This window comes from Mustela lutreola, chromosome 6 (assembly GCF_030435805.1).
Source record: "Mustela lutreola isolate mMusLut2 chromosome 6, mMusLut2.pri, whole genome shotgun sequence".
NCBI classification, from domain to species: domain Eukaryota; kingdom Metazoa; phylum Chordata; class Mammalia; order Carnivora; family Mustelidae; genus Mustela; species Mustela lutreola.
Window position 1 is genome coordinate 5,983,554 of NC_081295.1, and position 27,885 is coordinate 6,011,438.

Consider the following 27,885-nt stretch of genomic DNA (forward strand, 5'->3'; position numbering starts at 1 on the left):
TATCTACAAATTACAATATATTTTTAACCCCAAAATTAATACTTGGGGCACTCTCCTGGTCATTCACAAACATTCACATACTGGTGAGAAAATTGAGACACTCCAGAGGCAGCTTCCCAGCCAGGGCTGAGCAAGGCGCCTCTCTACTTTCTTGTTTCAACTCTCTTACTGTAAACAGATGTCCTTATTGTGGGTTATTTCATGCCATGTTTCTGTGTTTTTGAGTATTTTATTGGTGATTTCATTGTATTAAATGATCATCAAGTGTAGTGCTAAAGTGTGGGCTAGTATTCCTATGCACAAGAAGGCTGTAATGTGCCTAACGGGGAAGATACATATGATACTTTGTCCAGGCATGAGTTTGAATCACTGTTTGCTATGAGTTAAGTGTTAATAGATCATCCATATTTATTATATGAGATATCTTAAACAAACACATAAAATAAGGTTATGTATTGATTGGTTCATGAAAATGTTACCAGAGATTCAACAGAATCTATCTTTTATTTCTTCTGCGAGTAAAATGGCTCAGTTTTTGTGTTTGTGGTAATTTTCTATAACATAACTACCATAGATAACAAAAACAGACTTTAAAAATATTTATGAATTACCTGAAATACATTTCTGCAAGAAAAACATGTACAAAAAATTGAAATTTTAGAGAGAGACTGGGGAAGATGGGAGCAGAGTAGGAAGACCACTAGGCTTACCTCATCCCGTGAACACAATACACAACTATCACATCATCCTAAATGCACCAGAAACTGACCTGAAGACTGGAAGAACAACTCCACAACTAAAGGTAGAGAAGAGTCCACACTCAAGAAGGTAGGAAGTGTGGAGATGTGGTTTGGGAGAGAAATGGATCGCGACTGCTGTGGTGCGGAGGGAGCTGCAGTCACAGAGAAGGGTGACAGACAGACTAACACAGAGGAGAGAACACAAGAAAAATGAATCTCCATAGCAATTGGATTACAAAGAAGAAGAGCTGAATTTCATGAATTTTTGCAACCAGCAGGGCTTAAAGTCTGGTGTTTTAAAGGCAGAGGGCTTGGTTCAGGGAGAACGTGGTGGACATTGGGGCTGTTCTTGGAGAGAAGGAAGGGGAAACGACCCACAGACATACATCATAGAGACAGCAATCTGAAGAGTGCCTGGAGCACACAGTGGGGAGGTTGTTTGCTCATCTTGGAGTATATCTCAGAGAGTTGGCATTCATGGAGAGACCCCCTCCAGGAACAAAGGAATTGGCAGACACAATTTCTCTTCTCTACCCCCCAGTGTAGATACAGGGGCACTGACAGAAACCAACACAGAGCCAATACTTACTTCCCAACTTGCATACGCCAAGCCTATTCCCTTACGCCTTGGTGGAACCACCCTTCTCTGTCATGCATGCCTCAGTCCCAGCATGGCTGGTTCCCTCCCCAAGAAAACCAGCCCAAACCTCTAACCACGCTGTATCTTCTGTCCTTGGAGTTCTTCATAGGGCCATTGCCCTCAAGAACAGGAGAAATAGCTGACTTTCCTAAAATACAGAAGCAGGCACAGATATTTCAACAAAATGAGAAGAGAGAGGAATTTGCCCCAAATAAAAGAACAGGACAAGGCCATGGCCAGAGGTGTAAGATATAAGGAACATGCCTAATAGAGAATTTAAAGTAAAGATCATAAAGATACTCAATGGACTTGAGAAAAGAGTGGAAGGTGTGAGTGAGATCTTTAACACAGAGATGAGGAATAACACAACGGAGATAAAGGGCTCAATAAATGAGATGAGAAACATGCTGATGGAATGAGCAGCAGGCTGGAAGAAGCAAAGGAATTGATTAATGACTTAAAAAATAGAGTAATGGGAAGTAATCAAGTGAAATAAAAGAGAAGAAGAAAGAAATATGCATGAGAGTGGACTTATTTAAGGAACTCAATTACTCTATCAGGCATAATAGCATTCACATTATAGAAATGCTAGAAAAAGAGAAAGAAAAAGGAGCAGAAAATGTATTTAAGAAATAACAGCTTAAAAAATCCCTTATTTGGGGTAGGAAACAGCCAGATCCAGAAAGCTGAGAACCCCCAACCATATCAACAAGGGCAGATCCATACCAAGACACATAATTAAAATGGCAAAATATAGTAATAGAGAAATCATTTTAAATGTTTCAAGACAAAATAAGACAGTTACATATAAGGGAAACCCTAATAACTTATCAGGGGATTTTTTAGTAGAAATTTTCCAAGCCAAAGAGAGTGGCATGATATGTTCAAAATGCTGAGTGAGAAAAATCTGCAGCCAAGGATGCTCTGTCCAGCAAGGCTATCATTCAGAATAAATCAGAGATAGAAAGCTTCCAAGACAAACAAGAACTAAAGGAGTTCCTTTAGCACTAAACCAGTCCTGTAAGAAATAATAAAGGAAGCCCATTGAGTGGAAAGGAAAGACCCAACGAGATAGAATGAAGGTAAGAAACACAAAAGCAGTAAAAATTAATATTTTTGTAAAATCTCAGCCAAAGAACGCAAAGTAAAAGGATGTAAAATATGATACCATATACCTAAACATGGAGGGGAGTAAAGAATGAGTTCTAACTTAAATTACCATCAACTTAATATAGACTACTATATACAGAAGATGCTATGTACAAGCCTAATGGTAACCACAAATCAAAAGCCACTAGTAAAGAATAAAGAGAAAGAAATCCAAATATACCACTCAAAAAAAAAAAAAAAAAAACAAAACACAAGAAAACCAGCAAACCATGAAAGAAAGGCAAGAAAGGATCCGAGAAAAATCTTCAGAAAAAGAAATACAAAACAAGTAATAAAATGGCAATAAATATGTATTCATCAGTAATTACTTTGAATATAAATGGATTAAATGCTCCAATCACAGACATCATACTGACAGAATGGATTTAAAAAAAAAACAAAAAACAAGACCCTATGGTCAATTAACGTTCAACAAATCAGAAAAGAATATCCAATGGAAAGAAGGCAGTCTCTTCAACAAATGGTATTCAGGAAAAGAAAACAAAAACAACAACAACAACAAAACCAAACAGCCACATGCAGAAGAATGAAACTAGATCACTTTCTTATACCATACACAAAAATGAATTCAAAATGGGTTAAAGACCTTATTGTGGGGCATGAAACCATAAAAATCCTAGAAGAGAAGACAGACAGTAACCTCTTTGACATTGGTCATACAACTTCTTACTAGATATGTTTGCCAAGGCAAGGGAAACAAAAGCAAAAATAAACTATTGGGAGTTCATAAAAATAAACAGCTTCTTCACTGTGAAGGAAAATAATCAACAAATCTAAATGGCAATCTAGAGAATCGAAGAAGGTGTTTGCAAATACATCCGATGAAGGGTTAGTATCCATGATGTGTAAAGAACTTACAGAACTCAACACCTGAAAACAAATAATCCAGTTAAAAGTGGGCAGAACACATGAACAGACATTTTTCCAAAGAAGACATGGAGATGGCTAACAGACAAATGAAAAGATACTCATCGCTTACCATCAGGGAAATGCAAATCAAAACTACAATGTTATACCTGTCAATAACTTAAATCAGTAGCACAAGAAACAACAGGTATTTGCAAGGGTATGGGTAAAAAGTCACCCTCTTGCATGTTGGTGGGAATGTAAACTCGTCCAGCCACCATGGAAAACAAAATTGAGTTTCCCTAAAAAGTTAAAAATAGAACTATGCAATCCAGGGATTTCACTACTGGGTATTTATCCAAAGAATACAAAAACACTATTTTAAAGAGGTACATGTACCCCTATGTTTAGAGTAACATTATTTACAATAACCAAGATATAGAAGCAGCTCAAATATCCATAGATGGATGAATGGATAAAGAAGATGTGGCGTATAGTATATATAATGGAATACTATTCAACCATAACAAAGAGTGAAATCTTGCCATTTACATGGACATGGATGTAGCTAGTTAGTATAATGCTAAGTGAATTAAGTTCGAGAAAGACAAATACCATATGGCTTGTATGTAGAATTTAGAAAACTGAGGAACATAAAATTGAGAAACAGTTTTAGAAAACGGGGAAAAAAGGAGAGAGAGAGACAAACCACAACAAAGTTTAGCTATGGAGAACAAACTGATGGCTACAGAGGGGAAGAGGGTGGGAAGAAGGGGGAACAAGTGATGGGGCCTTCGGAGTGCACTTGGCCTTGTGGGCAGCAGGTGATGTATGGAAGTGTTGAATCACAGTGTACACCTGGAACTCGTATAACACTGTATGTTAGCTAACTGGAATAAAATAAAAACTAAAAAAAAAAAAAAAAAAAGACATTTAAGATGTATTTTTAAATTCCCTGGTATCATAAAGTATTGATGTTAACAATTTCTGCTGGATTGTGATATGGACAAATAATTATGAAGCATAAAATTATATTGGAAACGTATCTCTTAATTGGGAGGAATAGGTTATTTTTCTAACTCATGTATCTGTGGATGAATTTTACTTATTGCTAGAATGAAGTAGGTTCAGCATCATTCTTTTTATTTTTATAGTTCTAATAAATAAGCATATGGGAATAGAAAGAATTTTATTATAAAACTATTACTTCATTTTTAATGTATTCAAAATTATAATATGAGAAAAATACTTAGTAAGCCTTCAATACAGTTATTTCAGTGATTGATCAGTTTATGACCCAACTGACTCCATCTTTAATTTTGTTGAAAGCAAAGAATTTGCAATTACATACTTACTAGGAAAATAATCATATAGTCTTTCACTTTTTTTTGCTTTCTGGGAAGTGTATGAAATAGATTATACCAAGATTTTTTTAACTCATTATGAATTTAACTGCCATTCTTTCATTTAGAGGTATTTTGTTGCATCTGATAAATTTATAAAATGTTGGGAAAATTAAAATATTAACTTCATCTCAACTTTGCCAGTGTAATACTTATGATTAAGTGTTTTTATCTTTATGTTTTTATCAAAGCCTTTGTGTATAAGTTATTCTGTTCATAGAAAACACCTGCCTTCTGAAATGTTTTGTAAAACTAGCCTGCTTTATCAAATCAGTCAGCCAATAAGAATTAATTTGTCAGAACAAAAATGGGCCCAAACAGCCATCTTGTTATAATCAAATTCTTATTCTACAATGGGTGTGTGGCTGTCTGGTTGTCTAACCACGTGTCTCGCTGGCTGAATGGGTGGGTGGATGGATGGATGGATGGATGGTTAGAAGGGTGGGTGGCTATGTAAGGAAGGGAACTTTGACAGCAATTCATTTCCTAAATGAAATAAAGGCACTCCCACCTTCCATGTGACAAAGAACAATCTTAACTTTGCTATTCTGAGACCTTCCCTGAGAAGGAATGACTTTTCTGGCAATACTGAGGAGGTAGAAGAGCTGGGGCAGGTAAATGAACATCATCATTCCTCTTACCCCTCTGCTGTGTAGCTGAATTTCTAACCACACAATACAACCCATGTTGCAGAACCTCACACAGCCTGCTTCCGGTGTCAACCCTTGCCCTGCTGTGTAAGAAGTAAGCCTCGCCTGGTTTTAAAAGAGGCCTCACAGTCACCAGTAATCCTGTTCTCCTTTTCTGATGCCCTGTGGTAATGTGCCAGAGTGGAATTGGGTGGACGCATGATATACGTTTTCCTTGGTACAGTGAGGCTATGTTGATTTTGAAGAAAAAGTGGGACAAAAGATTATCAGTATGCCTCATCCATTAACATGTTTTTAGACATGTCAGTTTTCAGGAAGGTACGGGAAGAATAGGACGTGAAAGGATTATCCTCTTAGGCCCTCAGGGTGGTATATAGCCCTGTGTGAAAGTCAGTGGCCTGAAGGAGAGGGGCTGAGGACACCAGCTCTAGCTCCTGCTTTTTTCCTTATAAATTTTGGGTAAATCACTTCGCCTTCTCATACTTCTGTCTATTCATTTTGAAAGTAGGAATAGCAAATGCTGCCCCAATTATCTTTCAGAGCTTTTGTGAAGATTAGCTGGGATAATGTCTGTAAAAGCATTTTGAAAACTGAGAGCTCTGTCTAAACAGATGATATCATTATCTGTATCCTAAAGTCACTCTAGATCAATTACAGTGCACCACAAAGCATAGTGAAGTAGAATTGATCTGAATAATCTTAATTATTGAAAGAGAATAAAAGGTAGGTTTTTTTGGTTACCCAAAATATTAATATTGTCCAATTGACCTAGTAACCACAATTTTAAGCCGTATATTGGGCCTTAGGTAAGAACTAATAATTGTTGAAACTTATAGTATACTAGGCAGTTTTATACATTCCATATATCAATTCATTTAATTCTCACAACAAATTTATGAGCCTGGCACTGTTATTATCTCTTCTTTTATAGAAAATATACTGAAGTTCAAAAACTGTGTGACTTGGTTACACAGTCTTATAGGGTCAGACCTAGGTTTTGAATCCTGGCAGGTGGTTCCACAGACCATGGTCTTAGCCATAAGACACACCTCGTGTTATACAGATTCTTAATTGCATTTTTCCTACCTCTAATTCTCTACCTCCCATACTATGACTTCTGCTAAACAATTAAAGAAGAAAATGGTAGAACTAATCAATGAAGAAAACTGTGTGGCAGGAGGAAGAGAGAGAGAAAGGACAAATAGGAAATCCAGTGGGTACTCCTTTGTCAAAGAATCATAGTCATCTCAAGGCCATGAGTGACATCTTTGGCAGTTGCTGTTGGATCAGCCTCTTGATCTCTTACCTTGTGAGGGGAGTAGGAAGGGCTCACCCTCCTTTTTGTCTGTCCTGGGAGGCTGGGAACAGAGGGAGACCTGCACACTCCAAGACTGGTTAAATGAGGTACATGTCGCCTCACCCAACTCAAAGATAGGAAGGAATAGGTGAGCACAGGGTGTGATTTTTGGCCTTCTTTCTATCTCAAGTGTTCACAGCATATTTTGTCTTCGAATCTATGCGATATAAATGTTGCCATTCCTGCCTTTTTATAATTATTATGCTTTTTGTTCATTCACTTTCAAACTATTTGTATCTTTATATTGAAAATGGAGCTTTTGTAGACCATATATATTTGGAGCTACTTTGTTCTATCTATTCTGAGTCTCTGCCTTTTAACTGGAGTGTTTATTCCATTAAAACTTACTGTAGTTATGGATATGGTTGAATTTAGTTCTTCCATTTCATTCTATTTTTTTCCTCTGTTTTTATTTCCCTGTTTCTCTTCTCCCCCCTTTCTGGAGATTCTATTTTTTTAGAATGCCATTGGGGGGCGTCTGGGTGGCTCAGTGGGTTAAAGCCTCTGCCCTTGGCTTAGGTCATGATCCCAGGATGCTCGGATCGAGCCCCACATTGGGCTCTCTGCTCAGTGGGGAGCCTGCTTCCCCCTTTTTCTTTTGGCCTGCCTCTCTGCTTACTTATGATATCTGTCTGTCAAATAAATAAAAATCTTTTAGAATGCCATTGGTAATTTTTATATGCTTTTTAACTCAACATTTTTAGTCACTTTTTACTCTAAGAATTATAATGTATATTCTTAATTTTTTTTACAGTCTATTTATTGTTAATATTACACCACTTTCCTCCAAAAATGTGTGGAAGGCTTACAGCCTAATAGGTCCATATCCATTCCCCCATTCTTTATGCTATAGTTGTCATACTTGTTATATCTGCATGTGTTTTAAACTCCGCATGACTCTATATAGTTCTATAGCATGAGGAATGTAGGAATTGGTCCTAAGAAGTAGTAACTCCATGGACTCACATCATCCTGAGCATGGGTTGAGGTAGAAGTTTATGGGAGAGTTGGATCTTAAAAGAAGACTAGATAGTAACAATCATATTGAGTGAATGTTTCCTATGGAAATATATTGAATTGCACATGAATTATGTTGCACACAGGATGGATTATACAACCCTGGGAGAACACGCGGGTACCAAAGAAGAGAGTCTAAGTAGACCCTTGGGCACTCTAAAATCAGTAAGTCCAATACAGGAAGAGAACTCAGTAGATGAAGCTAAGAAAGCATGTCTTGTGTTGTAGGGGGAAACCAGGATGGTGTGATGGCACATGCCTGGAGAAAAGAAGTGTTATAAGAACAAAAATCTACTGAATGTCTCTGAATGGTCAAATACGAGAAAAATAGAACTGGAACCATTGAATTAGAAGTACTCTAATACTTCTAGACTTAAAATTATTCTAATAACAATTAGAATTATTATTAGAAGTGTTATGGAATTATTATAGAATAATCATAGCATTATTATTAGGTGACTGCTTTACCAAGAGTAGTCTTCAAGAGTGGGTTCACAAAAGGACATGAAGTAAGCCAGTGGTGAGCAGAACTATAATAAATTCATAGTAAGGTTTTCTGTGTAGAGAAGTGGACAATGCCTGAAGGGGAAAGTGAGGACAGGGTTTGTCTGTTTACAATAGGAGAATCTAGTCTTAGTGGTAATTTTTAATAGGTGAAGAAGAAACTACCCCACCAAGGGATAGTTAGTGATATGTAGGGGTACTTCCTGGTCACCTCAATTGCCAGGGGATGCTTCCGGTGTTTGCCAGACTGCAGATAGAGCTAAACATCCTGTCGAGAGAGCTTGGGGCATTCTTTCTTGAGGAAGAATTATCTTACCGCAAAAGCACCGAGCCTATTTCTATGCGGATGACAATGATCTGTCTTGGCTTCTGTTTTTGTTTAATTCTCTCAGCAGAAATGTCTGAGCCTCGCATGATGTTCGGTGCCGTCTAAAGCCAAGTCTTTGACAAATCTGGACTGCTTTCTGATTTGTCCCCCTTGGATCACCCCTTCTAAGGTCTCCAGGGAATTGATCACTGTGACTAAGGGAAAGCCAGGCTGGTTTATGCCCATCCTTGAGCCTGTCGCTGTAACAAGGAGGGTGAAGTTGTGCTGATTAATAACCGTCCGTTCTGGACTCAAGGGAGAGAGTGGCTCAGCCCACCTAATTCCATGACTGCTGTCCATGTGGGAAGCAGAATGGCTGTTTTCAAGGTAGGCCGGATCCTGTAAGAGCCGTCGTCTTTGGATGGATCATAGGAATGATGAATGATTGGAAACTACTACAGTTGTTACTCAGGCATTTTTACCCCAGTCAGGCTGGGCAAAGGGAATAGCTTGGGAGAAACATACGTGCCCATCACCCAATGACTCCTTCCCCTTTTTTTCTCAGTTACTTTCTTATCCTCTGGATCTTCTGAACACTGGTTAGGGATGGCACCAAAATGAGTGTGGGTGTGTCTCATTATCTTTTTCTTAGCAATGCATTATGGTATTTATTATTGATTATTAACATTGTCTACATTATTGATAGTGTTAATTCGTATATTATTTATTTCTGATGCTATTATAGGTGTCATTGAATCAGTGCATTCCCAAACTTTTAATTTATGATTAAATCTCAGGAAAGGAGACAAGCTAAATTCTTTTTCTGGGTCTCTTTGTTCCTGGGAGTTTTCTGTCCATCATGAAGAAGGACAGAAACCAGAAAAATAGGCTACTTTATTTAGCATTTATCCATATCCCATTTAATCTATGTTAGTTACAATATAAAGAATGGATGCTACTTAGCACTAGCTCCTCTAGGTGACTGAAATTAAGGAATTGTTTTTGGATTACAAACTGCCTTGTAACTAAGAGTACAGATGGGTACCAAATGCCATAATTTCCTGATGCATCCGTAATCATTGCAAACCTTTTGTAATGGGGCATTTAAGGTTGCACACATTATCTCCATTTAGCAGGCAAGGAGCTAAGAAGGATGACCAGGTCATTTGTCCCAAGTCTTAAAATTAGCAAGTGGCACCACCAGCATCCCCTTTTCTCTTTTTCTGACTCTAAAGATACTCTTCTTCCTGTGACTTTGCAAGAGGTAGTAGAGGGACAAGGTTGGGTGCATTCCTCTCTTCCTCTCTTTTGGGAATCTTGGAGTTTCAGGACCAGGACCCACAGGACATGACACATTTCTCCCATGTGCCAGAAGAAGATAGAGACCCACCAAAAAATACACTACTGCCACTAGGGACCGGTCATGTGCCACTATGTGGGACACTTGATTATTGATGATCAGGTCACCTGACAATGTTTGTTCTTATCTGTCACCATATTTTCGTTTGCCTAATACCTGCTGTGCATTTGGTGGGTTTTCCATTGTCTGTCCCTAGTGTGTATTTGAACTGCTACTCAAAAACACTCGTTTTTGAACTATTGACATGACTTAACCAAATTGGACGTAAGTTCAAAAACTTAAATTTTTCTACTTAAACGGAATGAAGAAAAGCCTTTAGATACTAATGATTTGAGTTGTAGTACAGAACTCTCTAGTATGTTTTTTGCAGATCTTTTTCACTTTAATTTGGCTACTTTGTTTTTATAATTCTTGCCCTTAAGATGGAATGCCCCTAATTGAAACCCCTGGAGAAAAATCTTCTACTCAGGGCATCCTGGAATTTTTATTCCTTTAGTTTTAGTGACTTTTGTATAGTCCCGAGCTGTTGCTTCCCATGGTTCCTCTCTATGGCATTTTGCTTTAAAAACAAATCCGTTCACACCATTAGAAAACTGTGTGTAGAACTGGGGCCACACCTTTTGTCCCGTCTTGCCCCTTACTTGGTTCCTATCTTATCTGACGAATTGGTTGCCTTATGGTCTCTGAGCTGAGGATTCTGGGAATATACTGCAAGGGCTTCCAGTACACATTTATTTCTCCTCCTCTACTTCAGTGGTGTCATATGACATCTACTTAAAAGTTTATCAAAAGCCCCTTTTCCTCTGTAATTCTTTTCATCATTTTAAAAAAAAAATTTTGATTTGGAACACTTTTGTCATTTCCAGTGCATACTCCTTCCCTATGTTTCTGTGCCGGGTAGACTATGTCAGGTTTTTGTTCTTGGGTGTCATCTGTGACACCTGCTCTCATTTTGGTGTCATTTTTATTTTATTGTGTCTTATAATCATTGTTCTTTTTTCTTTGGTCTTAGAGCTTCATCGAAGCTTTTATTTTTTAATCCCATTTTCTGCTGCTAACCTGATAGGGGATATCTGAATTATGTTAGAAAGCCTCTTTGCTGTTGTTGTTTGTCTTTTTATCCCAAGGAAAAGGAATGTGGACTTTCTTTGGAGAATATTTTAGGCAGCCTGTTATAGTAGAAATGGAAAGGAGTTTAGAGTTTGATTGAACTGAATTTGAGTTGTGATTCCATTACAAAGCAGCTGATGTCCTTAAAAAAGTGATTACAATTCCCTAGGACTCCATTTACTATTCTGTTAGGTAAGGCTAATAATACTGACCTTACCAGATCATCGGAAAGCTTAAAGATAGCATATGTGAGGTGCTACTTCTGCCAAATTGTGGGTGTTCGATTATTATTCGCATTGCAGTGATTATTTTATTATAATTATTACTCAGTGGGCCATCTCCTATTTGAATTGACAACTAGTAAGTGATAATGCTACATTTAAAGGGGATGCTGCAGAAAATAAGCTATAGTGGCTGGCCTTAAGGAGTTTATCATCTTTTTATACCCAAAACATGTAAGTCTTATACAAACATTCATTATTTTTGAAGGTAATTCTGTGATCGTTGTAAACACTGTAAATACTGCTTAACACATCACAGAACACCCTCTGTGGCTTATTTATTGTGACAGGGAACTGAGAGTTAAAGCACTAGGGGTAAGACTCTTACCCCACCTGCTCCACTGGGAAGGGACCTCCAGGGACTGGCATTGGGATCCTTCCCACTCTGGAGGGTGTCCTTGGAACTCGGTGCTCCACTGCCTCCAAGAGAGACTGTGGCAAATAGTGTAAGATGGTTGTGTTCACCCCCCCCCCCCTCCCCGAGGCCCTAAGAGGCAGCTGGGTCTTGACTGGGCTGATCGTGAGAGGCCTGTTGGAGGAGGAGCATCCGAGCTGGATCCTGTGGGGGGCAGGCTTTCAGCAGGCGGGGGTGAAGAAGGGTGAGGGAAGGGGAGACAGGGGTGCGCAGGGGTTCTGGGGGCATTCAGTGCGGCAGTGCGCATGTGCGGACTGATGGAGGAGCCAGCGGGATATCGGTTTGTCAGATGACGGGGCCTGGGACTCTCTCCCAGCAGACACAGTGGCCCTTTAGAAGATTTGAGGGCAGAGCTCCGGGTTGCATAGGCTTGCTCTGCAGAACCGTGCGGGGCGTTTTGGAAGCGAAGAGAGTCTATTAAGACTCCAGTTCGGAGGCTGGTGCAAGAACCGAGAAAAGATGGGCTGAAAGTAGTGACAGAACGTGCGCGCAGGAAGGGACCTGTGTGGGTGACAGTGACAAGTTCGATGCCCGGCAGCCTCGTCGAGGAGGCGGGCCGGTCGGCCGGTCCCAGGGTCGGTCGTGACGGGGTAGCGGCTCCAATCGGGAAGACGGTGTCCGGAGTTTGAAAAGAAAGGGCGAGAACGTGTCACCGGCAGATCCAGTGGGGCCCTCGCGTGGGTCACGCAGCGTCTCGGGCTCGGGTCGGTCTTCCTGCAGCTGCGAGGTTCCCATCGCTGCACCGTGAGCGCAAACCGAGCATCTCGAATGTTTGTGAGGAAGGGGGCCCCGTGGCGGGGGTGCTGGTTCCAGCCTGTCCATAACCTCCCGGGAGTCTCGCCTTTCCCATGTGGCCGGGGTCTGCGTGAGCCTTTGTGGCCCAGGACAGGCGTCGGAGGGAGCATGCGATTGTGTTTCAGGGTCACTGACGGATGGAGAAAGGGAAATCCCACAGCGAAACTCCAGTTTTCTTCAAACCTTGCTCCATTGCATTCATGTTCTATGTTACAAGTGGAAGAAAACGTATGCCGGTCATCGAAGGGCGGGCGGGCGGTAACTTGGGTCAAAAATGTTGCTACTGCCATGTCCGAGCTTTGAGTAATACTCACTTCCCCCCTCTCTCCCAATGTCCCGGTCAGTGTTTGTCAGGTTCAACTCCAGCCATGGTTTCCCAGTGGAGGTCGAGTCGGACACCAGCATCTTCCAGCTCAAGGAGGTGGTTGCTAAGCGACAGGGGGTTCCAGCTGACCAGTTGCGTGTGATTTTCGCCGGGAAGGAGCTTCGGAATGACTTGACGGTGCAGGTGAGTCTCCCTCGGTGGCTTGTTCCTGGGCTGCAGCCGGCCCCATTGCTTATGCCGCTGACTGTGCCAAGCTGACATTCATGCCTGAGATCTAATAGAATAAATAGTGCCTGGGGATTCCTTGAACTTTACTCCACACCGCTTCATTAATTCTGACCTTCTTAATTATGCATTAAAACAGCAAGCAGGAAGGATTGGAAGAACAACTGTGAGCGAGGGAGAGAGAGAGAGAACACACAGACCGGGCTTAGTGAATAAATGTTTACTGACTATAGGAGCAGCAAGGCACAATTTCTGTGTCTGTTCAATTTCTACCTTACTTATTCCATTTGAATCTTAATGAAGAAGGATTCGAATAAATTGTTCCCAATCAGGCTGCTCAGTCTCTGCGCCGTGAGGAATTTGTAACCCAATTGTGACCCCTGGAGGATAGTTGTAAGTCTGCCTCGGTGGCTGGCTCGGGGACAGACGGGGCTCAGGGCCAGTTCACCACAGGCCTCAAGAGTTCCCAGCCGCATCCAAATCGCGGTTTCCACGCCAGTGGCAGAGGGAGACAGAACATAGCAGAAGCCCACCTTCGTGCTTATTTTCCTAAGCCTCAGGAAAATTGTCCCCAGAACAGGCCCCTGGAATGTTAGACTGTGAGCGGCACCTGTCCTCTCCGAGCACCACGCTGCTCCAGGTGCTGTCCGCTCCCAGGCTTTCATCTGGGTGCTTCGTTGCCAAGGCTGATTGCGGTAGGAACAAGGGGGGCACTGGTGAAGGGAGTGATACCCAGCGCCCTCATCTGGAGTTGGAGACCTGTCATATGTTGGGGGGGGGGTGGTAAATCCTGTGCAACTCGGACTGAAGTCATTCTTTGTGAAAGCAGGAAAGACTGCGTCTTCTGTGGATGGCACAGGTGATGCGGAGGGACCCCTCAGACGCGTGCTTCCCCTTTCTTAACCAGCACCGACGCATGGCACTCCTGTTTATACATTGGGGGGGGGTCCTGCTGTTGCGCCCAGTGGGGGTGGGGGGGCTGCTGGGTCTGGCTACATGGAAAACCCTTCTGGTATTGACATCCTATCACTGTGTATTTTCCTGATGATATTTCCTGTGGCTCCACGAAATGCTTTCGGAATTTGGGTATACAAAGGAAGCTATAGAAATGCAAATCGTCCCCCTCTGGTTCCAAAGCATCTTTGCTGATGGCTGGAGGCTTGGGCTCATTGTGAACAAACTGCTGTGCTTTGCTTTTAGGCAATTTGTTTTATAAGGGAAGTGCCTGGGCTAAAAAGTGTTTCGCCTTTTTTTTTTTTTTTTCAGTCAACTAAAAAGCTTTTTACTGTACCTACCAACCTCTAAATCCAGGAATGTTCCCTTCACAAATAAATGATTTTAAAACAGCTCCTTGAACCAAAATATTTTATGTTGCCAGGAGTTTTGAAGTTTCAGGTTCTAAAACTCCTCACCTGTACTGTTCAAGCTGATAGGTTAGACTAATTGCTCAGAGAATTCATTTGACAAACATGTATGTGAAAGGTACATATTGATTTAGATTCCATTTATTTTGACACACACTTCCAATGTTCTGGGCTTCCCAGGGTCTCACAAAGAAAGGTGAAATTCATTCCTGCTTTTGTAGTGACTCTATTTAGGGGCCTTAAAAACAACAGATGGATTAGGTTGAGCCACATGGCATGAAACTATCAGCAGTTTCATGTGGTTCAGCCTCTGAATGTCAGACATGGGCAGCACCTTATGGAAACTGAAACCCTAGTACTGCAAGATTTTCAAGGTGGAGAAAACACACCCGAGTGGAAGTCACCAAGACTTCCTGGATGAATTGAAACTCGAGTAGGATTTCAGACATGGAGAATGAGCATGGTGTATACCTGCCGAAAATCATTGGCCCGTGTTCTTCTAGAGGCTGGAGAAGATGTTGAAGACTGGGCAGGAAGGGAGCTTAGTGCTATATCTTGCAGAGGTTTCATGCATGGAGAACTAGAGCAAAATAGGGTGGCTTGGAGGGAAATGGGAGTCTGGAGCTCCAGTCTGCTTGTAGGAAGGATGGGGAACTTAACCAGCACAGTAAGTGGATGCCAAGGGAAATCTAGATGTCTAGCAGGAGTTTGAGAACTTAGTTGTGATGCTTAGGGGTTCACTTCATATTTAAGGACTAGCTACATAGCGGTAAATATTATAGCTCTGGGGTTAGATGTGATCGCCAAAGAGGCAGAGGACAGAGGCATGAGCAGGTCTTTTAGGTGGCAAGGGGAGAAGCCAGTAAAGGAGGCATCATCCATCCAAACGATGCTTTTGAGGGTATGTGGGAAAAGGAAATTACTGGTAAAGAAGTATACGGCTGTGAAGAGATGGAAGAGCATGAGAAGAAAAGAGCGTTTGGACTTGGTGACCATAGTGATGACTCTAGTCATCCAGGGTCGTGGTTACTGAAAGCCAGACTGTTGGGTTCAGCGGGCGCTGGGGACAGTGATAAGGAGGCTCAGCTTGCCAGTGAGGTTGTAGAATCTTCATTTCCAAGCACAGGGATTGTACTCGATGGAGTGTTTGTATCATAACTCTTTTAAGTATTTAGGGAATACCTAGTTCTAATACTACAAATTAAGGCAAAACACTTTTTTTTAATGTCTCTTATGTACTTAGACAAGGTGGCCTCTCTCTATTTCAGTTCGGTCATTTGTGAAGTGGGACTAATACTAGTACCTATCTCATTGGAGTTTTGTGAAGACTAAATTAGTTAATTTCTGTAAAGCTCTTAGAAAGAAGTATGACATCTAGTCAACACTGTGTAAATGTTAGCATTTATTAGCATTCTCATCACCGTGATTGTCACCATTGTTAGCGACTACTTCAGAATCTAAGAGATCGCCGAAATACTACAAGACTACTTTCCATCATGAATTATGAGGATATCTGTGATAAATTAAAGAGTTAAGGAGAGACAATAGGATACATATTTGACTGGGGCAAATATATCTGTATATATTTTTGTGTTTGTTTGTTATACCTGTATATATTTTTGTGTTTGTGTGTTTGTTTGAATGTATATGTATGTAGTATTTATACATTTTAAGTAAAACATATAATTTTAGTTAAATTAAATTAACTGTTAGTTTAGTTAATTAAAAAGAACTTTCTGGAGTTTGTAAATGAATTTTTGACCCTTACATGTACAGGTTTTACTTATCTTAAAAATAGTGTAATTTGAGGGGCACCTGGGCAGGTCAGTCGGTTAAGCGTCTCACTCTTGATTTTCAGGTCTGGTCCCAATTGCAGGGTTGTGAGATCAAAGCCTGCCACAGTGTTCAGCAAAGATTCATAGGTTCATCATGGTATTATTGCTTTTGAGATATATTTTTGTAAAGTGATTATTTGCCACATATTATATTTGGTAAAAGCAAACTGTGGAGAGTTGTACAATTGTTTCCTACTTCATAAGCAGTGTTTCTGTGTATGCTTTTATTATTTTCCTTATACCTACAAGTATGCATATAAAACTAATTTTTTACTTCGTTTTCACAATCACTTGGTCTTTTTTCTTCATAAAGAGTTCTTGTCAGCTGTTGATACAGAATATTCAGGTCTCTTTCAAATGATGTGTCTCCCCTTTTCCTAATCCCAAATCTAACATCCTCCATTTCAGAAATCTCTGAAATCATCTCTATATGATTTTGAATTTATTATTCAGAATTATACTTGGAAAATAAGGTTCTAAAGTAGTTGTATATATCAAAATGTATCAAGCGTATAATTAGATTAACTTACAATGACAGGGACGTGAGAATTTATCTAAGATTTTGTTTGAGCAGAATTCATTGTATTCACATGAGCTGTGTTATTATCCTTAGTATCAGTATAGGTTAGTTTAGGTTTATTAGCCAGTGTATTAGAGTTCTCCAAAGAAACAGAACCAGTAGGATTGATCCTTCCATCCTCCATCCATCCATCCATCCATCATTTCTTTTTATCTATCCGTGACATCAGTCTGTATAGGATAGACTGATAGATACATAGATAGATTTATTATAAGGAATAAGCTCACATAATTATGAAGGCTGACAGGTCCCAAAACCTGCAGTCTGTAGCCTTAGTGCTGGTCTCCACCTGAAGGATTGAAAATCAGGAAAAGGGATGGCATAGTTACAGTCTGAAGGCTGACAGCCTTGAGACCCAAGAACTAATGTTACAGGTCAAGTCCAAAGGCAGGAAAAAAACAAAAAGCAAACCCCTCAAACAGTGTCCTTGCTAGAGGGCTATTGAGAAAGTGAAATTCCCTCTTATTCATGGGAGAGTCAATCTTTTTCTAACCACCCCCCCCCCAGGCATTCAACTGATTAGACAGGGCCCATCCATATTGGGGAGAACTGTCTGCTTCACCCAGTCTATCAATTCAAATATTAATCTCACTCCAAAACACCCTCACATACACACCTAAACTTATGTTTGGCCAAATGCCTGGTCACCCCATGGGCCAGTCAAGTTAACACAAAATAAGTCATCACAGCCAGGAAATGAGAAACTTTGTCATTTTTAATTAATGTTATAGAACACTTATTCTATTTGTATTCTTTTTGCAATAATTATACTTATAAAATAGAAAATAAAGTATCTATTTTACATAGAAATATTTGTTTTATAAAAACATTCATCCGGGTGGATGTTCATAAATTCCTTTAAATACTCAATTTTATGATGCTTAAAATATAGACACATATTTGGAGACCATCATTTCATAAAATAGATGATTTTTGTAGTAAATATTAAAGGGCATCAGTTTATTACTCCTGTTCTTCCAACTAAGCTTTATGATTATGATGTGATCTGAGTTTGGAAGACCAGAGACATTTAGACTTTACTAGCTTAGGTTGTAAATATCAAAGACAAATAAATGACCCTGAGAAGCCAAATTATTTAATTGGCTACATTGTTAGTGATACATGCTATGTTGATTTCAAAACAATATTATTAAGTAGTGAAAACCCATGTTAATTGACAAGGTAAGCCATATCCAATGGCTAAAATATTATGAGTTTTGAAATCTTTACGAAAATTTACCTGTTATTTTCAGAAACATTATAGATTATTTGATCATATCTGTAGTTATCCTGCTAAATTTTGAAACTTTAAAAACTGCATGTTTTTAAAGTTTTTAAAGTGATGTTGTGAATACCCCGTATGTTCCTTGAACCACCTCTAACATAATTAAATATTTCTAACTAAATTCTTGAAAGTTGGTGATTCCTTAATGTCCTTTAAGTTTTTTCCCACAACTTAGGCCATTTTTTTCTGATTAAAATTAATATATGACAGTTATAAAAATTCAAATGATAGGAAAACATGTACCAGCAGACCTCTATAACTCATACATTTTTAATAATTAAGAATGATTATTAAAAATAAATATTATTCTTAGTAATTAAGAATATCTTTATATGATAATAAGTATATTATCACTTATAATCTTAGAATTTTTCCTTTAATTCTACCAAGTTGTCTTACATTTTACTTTATTTTCTACTTAAAAATATGAGTTCAAATATACATGCAGATATATTAAAAAAGCAAACTTGATATTTCTAGAACTTTAATTAGATCATAGTTTATTGATTTAGATATTGAGAAACTGATAAACTGTTTTTGTGTCAGAGTTTCAGTGCAAAGACTAGGCAGTTAACGCATTTATTTGCAAGTTTTATTAAGGTATGCCTCAGACAGAGTATGATTAGTAGTCTTCCATATTAGAACACATGTTTATGATTCTAGTAGCTACTGTTTAATTACCCTTTATCATTACAGATGCTGTGCGTTACAGTGTAAGTATGAAATGTATAATGAGAAATTACTGCCGAGAAAGAGAAAATAAACCATGCTTATGAGCTACTTCCTGTGTCCACTAACAAATACTGACTAGACATCACCATGTACTGAGGAGAAGGTGGAGTAGCAGGGATGGCATATTCACTTGCTGGGGGTTTCGCTTTTGTTTTTATTTATTTTTCTTTCTTTTCATAATGGTCATAGGTAATATGATGATTATGGGTTCTCCTATAAAACTAGATGCTTCTGAGAATGAAAGAAGTCTCTATTAATAATTATTCCAGGACAAAAGGTATATGCTGGCAGTGTCCTGGGAAAATGAAGGGAAGTGGTTACCCAAGGCATTGGGCAGTATTTCTCACACTGATGAGTCTCAACTTCTTTTAGAAAGAATTTTTTGGTGCCTTCCCCCAAGCACTTGTAGAAACAATTGCTTAAGAACACAGTCTTATTATGAACATTTTTTAAATTCTCTTTTCTTTTTGGGGGGTGGTGGCAGAGAGACAGAGGGAGAGGAAGAGAGAGAATCTTAAGCAGACTCCACACTAAGCATGGAGTCCAACACAGGGCTTGATCTCATAACCCTGAGATCATAACCCAAGCAGAAATCAAGTTTGATGCTTCACCAACTGAGCTGCCCAGGCGCCCTTTATTATGAACATTTTTAAAGTAAAAAGAAAGTGGTTTCATCTTTTTAACTGGTAAAAACATCTTAAAGATGATAAGCTAACTGTTATCAAAATTTTAAAGAATTTCATAGGATTCTTAGTTCCTAGAGATTATGTTTACAGATGTGTTTGAGAAACTCTGTTGAGTATAATCATTTTCTTTATATATTAATGTGTTCTTCCTTGTTATTAGCAAGATTTTAAGAACTTTAAAGAATTAAAGAAAAATGGATAAAATATGGATGTTAATAAATGGGTGATCAGGCATGGGCTTTGTTTCTGGGAAGCTGGAAGAGACAGACTTATATTTCTCCTGCTAAGTACACTAAAGCTCAGGGTGTTACATATAACATATACAAATATAGGAAGATTTAAAGTGTGACAAGAAGAATGTAGACTAGTTAGGAACCTCAAGACCCCCCAAATATTACAGTTTTCTTTTAACCAAATACATCCTAGACTTGGAGATAATGAAATTGGCAACCTAGAAATGCCAACATGTAAAGATCAAAAAACCCCCAAAACCAAAAACCTAAAAAGCCTGCTTTCTATCCAAAGAACCAGGAACAGAGTAGCCTAGAAAACTTTTAGGCAATAACCATACTTTTCCAGCCAAATAGCACAGACAAATTGCGACCCCACCCTCATCCCCACCAACAGTAACAAAGGCTGATGGAGAGTCGAGATTACCTCCCTTGTGAAGCTTTCATGAGTGCCTTACACATCTGCTCCCCTGACAGTATAATAAGCTACACCTCTCCCTCTGCTGTCATGGTAACACAAGGGCCCTAGAGGTGAGTTGGGATTTTCACTGTTCCTAAGTGGTAACAGAGCCACCAGTACCACAGTGCCAGTGGAGATCACACGTGGTGCTGGAACATCATTCCACCCAGCAATGATGAGGACTCCCCACTTCAATAGATAATAAGTGGAGACCTGGATTTCTATTTCTACTGGCAATAAGGAGGTGGTGATCCCTTTTCCTGCAGGAAAAGTGTCAGAGAAAGCCAAGTAAAGCAGAAGGTTTAAATAAGATTCAGAGTCTCATAATGAGAAAATGCTCAGGTTTCAAAGGAAAAACAGCAGGAATCAGGAAAATCACAAATTGTGTGAAAAGTCTATCAGTAGATGCTACTATTGAGATGACAGAGATATTAGCATTTATCTATTTTAAATAGCCATGATAAAAGTCTTCAATAAACAATTACAAACATGTTTGAAATAAATGAAAAAAAAATAAGTATGGTAAAAGAAATAAAAGATATAAAGAAGAACAAATGGATATTATAGAATTAAAAAATACAATAATAAAAACCTCACTGGATGGCTCAACAAAAGATTGAAGCAGCTAGAGGAAAAAGTCAGTGAGCTGGAAGAAAGAACAGTAGGAATTACACAATTTGAACAGAGAAAATAGACAAAAGAAGAAAGGAAAGAAAGGAAGGAAAGAAGAAAGAACGGAAAGAAGAAAGGAAGAGAAGGAGGGAAAGGAGAAAGGAAGAAAGAAAAGAGCAAGCCACAGAAATATGTGGCTCTATAAAATATGTGGTTCTATAAAAGATTATTTGAAAATTGTGTCATCAGAGTCCTAGAAGGAGAGGATAAAATAAAGAGGAACTAAAAATGCTCAAGGAGATAATGGCTAAAAATTTCCCAAATTTTACAAGCAACATAAAACTGCAAATTCAGGAAGCTGAGGGAATCCACAATTTTGACGTAGTCAAAGCAATACTCACATCCTAACTATACTTCCAGAAACTATAAAGACAAGGAAAAAAGTCTTGAATGCAGCTCAAGAAAATGTATAGGCATACCCCAGAGATGTTGCACGTCCTTCTCCAGACCGCCATGATAAAGCAGATATAACAATAAAATCAAGTGGACTTTTTTGGTTTCCCATTGCATATAAGGTTATGTTTTCACTATACTGTAGTCTATTAAGTGTGCAATAACATTATGTCTAAAAATATCCAATATACATACCTTGATTTAAAAAAAAATACTTTATTGCTAAAAATGTGGTTACAGGAGCTTTCAGTAAGTCAAAATCTTTTTGCTGGTGAGGTCAGTAGTGAGGTCTTGCCTCACCATTCATTGATGGCTGCTGACTGATCAGAGGGGTGGTTCCTAAAGCTTGGGTTGGCTGTGGCAATTTCTCAAAATTAGACACCAATGAAATCTTCCTTTCACGATGTTTCTTTAGCTTGCGATGGTGGTTTGTGAGCATTTTATCCATAGAACAACTTTCAGCTGTGGAGGCAGTGCTGTCAAACTGTGCCACGATCCGTCAGCTAACCTTAATGTTACATTGTCAGTCCTTTGTTGTCATTTCAACAATCTACACACATCTTCACCAGAGAAATTCCATCCCAAGAAACCACTTTCTTCACTCAGCTGTAAGAAGCAGCTCCTCGTCCGTAAGGATCTGTTGTGCGACTGCAGCAATTTAATCCCAGAAGGGCCCCACGTCTAAGTCTGGTTCTCTTGCCGTTTCCACCACAACTTCATCCACTTTCTCCACTGAAGTCTTGAACCTTCAAATTTTAAAAAATGCAATATCTGTGAAGTGTGATAAAGAGAAACACAATAAAATGAGGTATTCCTGAACATCTTATGCAAAATGGAAAAGCAATTTGAATGGCATTTGATTTCTCATCAGAAACCGTGAAGGGTGGAAGAAAGTGGCACATTTTTCAAGTGCTGAAAGAAAAGAAGTGTCAGTCTAGAAATCTATAACAAGAGAAGAGATCTTTCTTTCAGAAATGAAGACAAAATCAATGTATTTTCAGATTTAAAAAAAAAAAAAAAGATAAATTGTCATCAGACAAACTTCCCTTAAAGAAAGGATTAAGGATTTTCTTTATCAAGAAGGGAAGTGTAAAAGGAGGAACTTTGGAGATTAAGGAAGGAAAAAAGAACACATAAGCCAAAGTATGGCTGAACACGCAGACTTTCCTTCTCTTGAGTTTTCTAAATTATGTTTGAGGGTTGTAAGGACTTGTAACGATGTCTGCAGTGGTTCTGTAGGTGAGGAGAGAAGGACGGGGTCGCTCAGATATTGCTGGTGGGAACAGAAAATGGTACAGTCACTCTGGAGGCGAGTATGAGTTTCTTAAATACTAACCATACACTTACCCTGCAACACAGTAGTCACACTCTTGGTTATTTTTCTCAGACTTGTGGTCACACAAAGCCTTGGACATGAATATTTATAGCAGCTTCATTCACATTAGAGAAGAACTGGAAATAACCCTGAAGTCCTTCAATGGTAAATGATTAAACCAACTCTGGTACATCCATATCCTACTCAACAACAAAAAGGCACAAACTATTGATACACACAACATTTTGCATGAATTTCAAGGGAATTATGTGGAATGAAAAAAAGCCAATCCCAAAAAGGTCACATGCTGAGTGATTTCATATATACGACACTCTTGAAATGACTGAATTATAGAGATGGAGGACAGATGAGTGGAAGGGGGTGGTAGGAGCAGGAGGAAAGAGTGTGTGGCAGGAAAAGGACAATAGGACAATAGGAGGGACCCTTGTGGTGGGTGTCTTGCATCTTAACTGTACCTATGCTGATAGTACAATTGTGTTGTGTTACAGTTCTGTAAGATGTTACCTTTGGGAAACTAGGAAAAGGAAACCTAGGCTCTCTCTGTATTATTTCTTACAACTACATTTGAACTTATAAATACCTTAAGATAAAATTTAATTAAAACAAAACAAACAGAAGTTCTGCCGTTTTCCACAGAGGAATAGAAATTATCTCTTCTTACAGAAAATAAATAAGCTTGTTATTTGCATCTGTTTTAATGGGGCAGTATTTCTTATTAAGTGATTCTCAATGTGAGAAACTAGAAAATAATTTAACTGTTTCTTAGAGACATTTAAAGACTAATTCACCCTAAAAGTATAGGGCCAATACAACATAATACTTACAGAATTATTAAGACATCTTTCTTGAATTCTTGAACAGAATCATATGCACCTTAAAGGTTTGAATGGAGATGATTAAAGCTTTTACCAAATATTAAGAGAAACAAAAATAAAGTTTTTAACGGTTGTGTACGCTAGCTGTACACATTTTCCAAAAGGATTTGAGAGTCATGCACTATAGTTTTAGGAAATAAATGAGCATCTCATGTAACCATGTGGTTATGATAGTTAGAGAAAACGTTCACTTAGAAAAATTGTTGCTCCTTTATTGGTATTAAACAATTATGTAATAGAAGGAATTTAGGGATGAAGGAGTTTCATTTATAAACTAAATGTATTTAATTTTTTAACCTTCTTTCTTGAATGCAAGACAGAGGCTAGATTAAATTGCACTTCAACCATGATTTTTGTTTGTTTGTTTGTTTGTACATAAAAGAAGAATTCTGCAAAGGACAATGTAAATGACCAAGATGTTTTATTGAAAATTCATTTTTTTCCCTCTGATTGTAAGACAAAAAGAAGCCAGGTTATATACCATTATACTCAAAAAAACAGTGATTTCTTTGTATATAAAATTACAGTTGTGTAATTGAGACCTGCAAACACTTCGGGAATAAAGCAAACATTTTTTTTTTTTTCCAAAGGGTTGTCTTGCTAATGGGACATACTGCTGGCCTCCTGCATTTAGGTAAATGTAGATTCCTTTCTTGAGTTCCTTCAGACTACTGGTGTGTTCGTATGGTAGCTCGTAAGCCCTGCAAACTGTTAGAGTCTACGATCAAAGGATGGCAATCTGTACAGAGCAAGGGCTCATGCCCAGAATTCCCTAATTTAATCTGCTTCTGTCTGCTGTTTATATGTGTCATTTGGAAAAAAAAAATCTCTGAATTACTTATTTTTTGCATAATTCAGTACCCTCAGAAATGTTATTTTTCTCTGAAAGGAAGTCTTGACATTTGTGTGCCCCTGTGGACTTATAAAATGTCTTTGAGGATTGCCATGAATAAATGCAGACTTGAAAGAAAAAAATAAAAGTTGAGACTCTTTCAGCTTATAAGAGGCTGAAGATAGAGCCTGTAGGTTTATTTAATAGGCTCATGCCTCTCAAAGATGTTTCCATTGTCCTTATTGTGCTCATTTTCCAAGGTAGGCGATATGTGAGGGAATGAAAGTCTGCAGCAAACCAATCCCCTAAATCTTAACATAGGATGCATTTTATTAGAGTATATAAGGGCAAAGCCTGCCGCATAGGAAACTTGACAAGTGGAAGAATGAGTACGCGATGTGAAATTTTATTCACTGGAGTCCTCGTTTCAAATCGTCTATTCTGTGGCCTCTGTTATTGGACTCAGATTCCATCATGCATTTGACCCAATTGTGTTTTAAGATTTTGATACAGTCATTATCCTTTGGCGAAGGAAGAATCCTTTAGAAGAAACAAGAATTTGTGCCTATACCAATCACCATAAAGCTGCTTCTTCTTTTTTTTTTTTTTTTTTTTTTGTAAGATTTATTTATTTTAGAGTGAGAGAGAGAGAGAGAGATCATGCCTGTTTGAGCAAGGGGAGGGGCAGAGGGAGAGGGAGGGTCTCCGACACACTCCCCACTGAGCACAGAGCCTGCCGCAGGGCTCCATCCCAGCTCCCTGACATCACGACCTGAGATGAAATCAGGAGTCCGGTGCTCAACGCACTGAGCCAGTGAGGCACTCCTCGCCTTAAAGCTTTTTTTTTTTTTTTTTTTTTAAAGATTTATTTATTTATTTATTTGACAGAGAGAAATCACAAGTAGGCAGAGAGGCAGGCAGAGAGAGAGAGAGGAGGAAGCAGGCTCCCTGCTGAGCAGAGAGCCTGATGCGGGACTCGATCCCAGGACCCTGAGATCATGACCTGAGCCGAAGGCAGCGGCCTAACCACTGAGCCACCCAGGCGCCCTCGCCTTAAAGCTTTTAACCCAAAAGTTTGCTCACTCAGATTCTACCTTTTCCTTCTTCTTTCTTGCCATGTAATTGTTATAAGCCTGGGATTATCATCAGAGAACAATGAAAAATTTTGTATGAAAAAGCTCTTTAAACCTTACATACCAAGCTCACTTATGACCAATAAATACTGTAAATATATATAAATACTATGTATGCCTCATTTTCTTTTTGTGAGTACACTGGAGCCACAGCTTCAATTAATTTTTAGCTTAACATTGGTAAACATTGACTCTGCTCCCTTTCGTTTTCTTTAGCTGTGAATTAAATTGGAGAAAAAGTTAAATGTATAAAAAAAATAATTTATTTTCACTATACTTTCAATGATGCCCATGAGACAGAGGAAACAACATTGAATGGGACCGAGAAAATTTTACCTTCCTGTTCTAATACATTATATTAATTTTTTCCACTAATTATTAGGTTTAATATTGATAGGAACACAATTCTCACGAACCACTTGACAGTAGATGTGGAATTAATTGAAATTACTGTTTGGTAAGTGGGAGTGGCCATGCTAGCCTTTCTGAGGCCCTGATGGATGTGCTAAGACAGCATCCTTTGGCCATAAGCCAAAGGCTACATAAGCCCGTGGGAATGGAAGCAATACTTCAGGTATTCCTGATTCGTGGTGCAAAGTCTTAGTTATAAACTTAGTGTCCATAGTGCTATAGTCTCAATGATTTGTGGGTTTTTAAAAGAAAGTTTTGTGCATATGTGCCTTTAGGCGGACAAGCACACATTCCTTTGGGGAATGAAGTTCTTAGGAAACTGTAAGTTTTGTGGGTGCATCTGTTTAATTGTATTTGAGGATTTTATTCTGTCACTGGATTTTATTTTACCTTGGAGTATTTCCTTCTCTGTTGTTGGATCTGGTCAGTTCGCATTCAGATGTGCCACTCTTATGTCATTTAATATATAGCCTAATTAATGGCACAGAGCTGTGCTTTTTAAATTGTTAAAGCATTCTGACATTAGAGAGAGAAGGGAGGAATGTGAGAACTGACTGATGTCGATGTTTTGGAGTACATCACAAACTTTAGTTCCACTGTGTGGGCTTTTGAAAGCTCAGTATAGGTTTTGCCAAGAATATTTTCTGTTCCTTTTTACACCCTTAAGTAGTTCAAAGGGAAATAGATCTGTGTGTTTGCATTCCATTTATGCATAATTCATCAAAACATTGTTCTGAAAGTAGAGAAAATAAAAACAAAAACTTAGTAAGATATCTCTATTGTTATTTAAAACACTTAGACACTGAGAACTTCAGAACCTGCAGCTCACTGCCTTGGTTTACCTGTTTTGCCTCTCGATTCATTCTCCTTTTGAGCAGAATTGAGTTGCTTGCTGGTCTGTAGAAGTCTAAATGACTGAGATATCTATATATATTTCAGTTATATATATATATATATATATATATATATATATATATATATATATATGGGGACGTTTTATGGTATTGTCTCCAACACATGCTTATTGCCATATATAACAAAGAAGTTAAAACTTCAGCAATGTCATAGGCTCACTGAAGTCATTTACTTAGAATTCTACTTGACTTTCTAGTACACAGTTCTATGAAGAGTGGATATGAAGTGGATGTGAATCACTCTAAAGTCAGCCTTTCTGGGATGGGCAAGTCTTTTAAATGTTTCTGTGTCTAGTTTTCTCATCTATCAAATGGAAATAGTAGTAGTACCTGTAGTTTTTTAGGGTTGTTTTGAGTTTTAAATGAAACTATACCTACAAAGGACTGCTGGAGAAGGAAAATATTTATTAAATTAAATTATTATTAAATTACTTCATTTGATGAATAATTCACAGAAGCAAAGGAAAACCTTCTATTTCCCATGTGCAATTGATTCATCCTGAAATTTATTTTCTTTTAAATCTCTCCGAAAGAGAACAAGTTTACTCCATTCCAGATTTCCTTGTTCATACTTGGGATAACGTGAGAGAGTCAGACCTCAGTATGTCTTACTCAAGGGAGCTGCTTTGATTTAAGTCTTATGATAAATTTTTATCTTATGGCATATCCTATTCTAATGAAGTTTACCTTTTTCTTTAGTGTGCTGAGTATATCTGGGCACACCATTTATTCTGGGAATGATTTTACAAGAGTACTTACTATTCAAAATCCGTTTATTCAAGATTGCTTCTAAGAGTTCGTGAGTCACTCAAATTTAAAATCGAGGACAAGAGGGTTAGGCGGCACTCTAAAGAGAAACACATTATATGGCCTACTTCTGTGACTCATTTGTCACCTCTGTAATTTAAAAGCAGAATGGAAATGCCAAATTTACATAATCTATTATTTTGAAGTCCATTTAAAGGTAGTGGTTTTGTTCTTGCTGATTAAATTAGTATCTTT

At 38.5% G+C, this 27,885-nt stretch overlaps 1 protein-coding gene across 6 annotated transcripts in view; it reads left to right on the plus strand.

Moving 5' to 3' along the window:
* Positions 1-27,885, plus strand: part of PRKN (parkin RBR E3 ubiquitin protein ligase) — a 1,292,545-nt gene that overhangs the window by 258,519 nt on the left and 1,006,141 nt on the right. For all 6 annotated transcript variants that reach the window (XM_059176590.1, XM_059176589.1, XM_059176592.1 and 3 more), the window contains one exon: positions 12,940-13,103. In XM_059176590.1, coding sequence (XP_059032573.1) covers positions 12,940-13,103 — 164 coding nt within the window. The remainder of the gene's footprint in view (positions 1-12,939; positions 13,104-27,885) is intronic.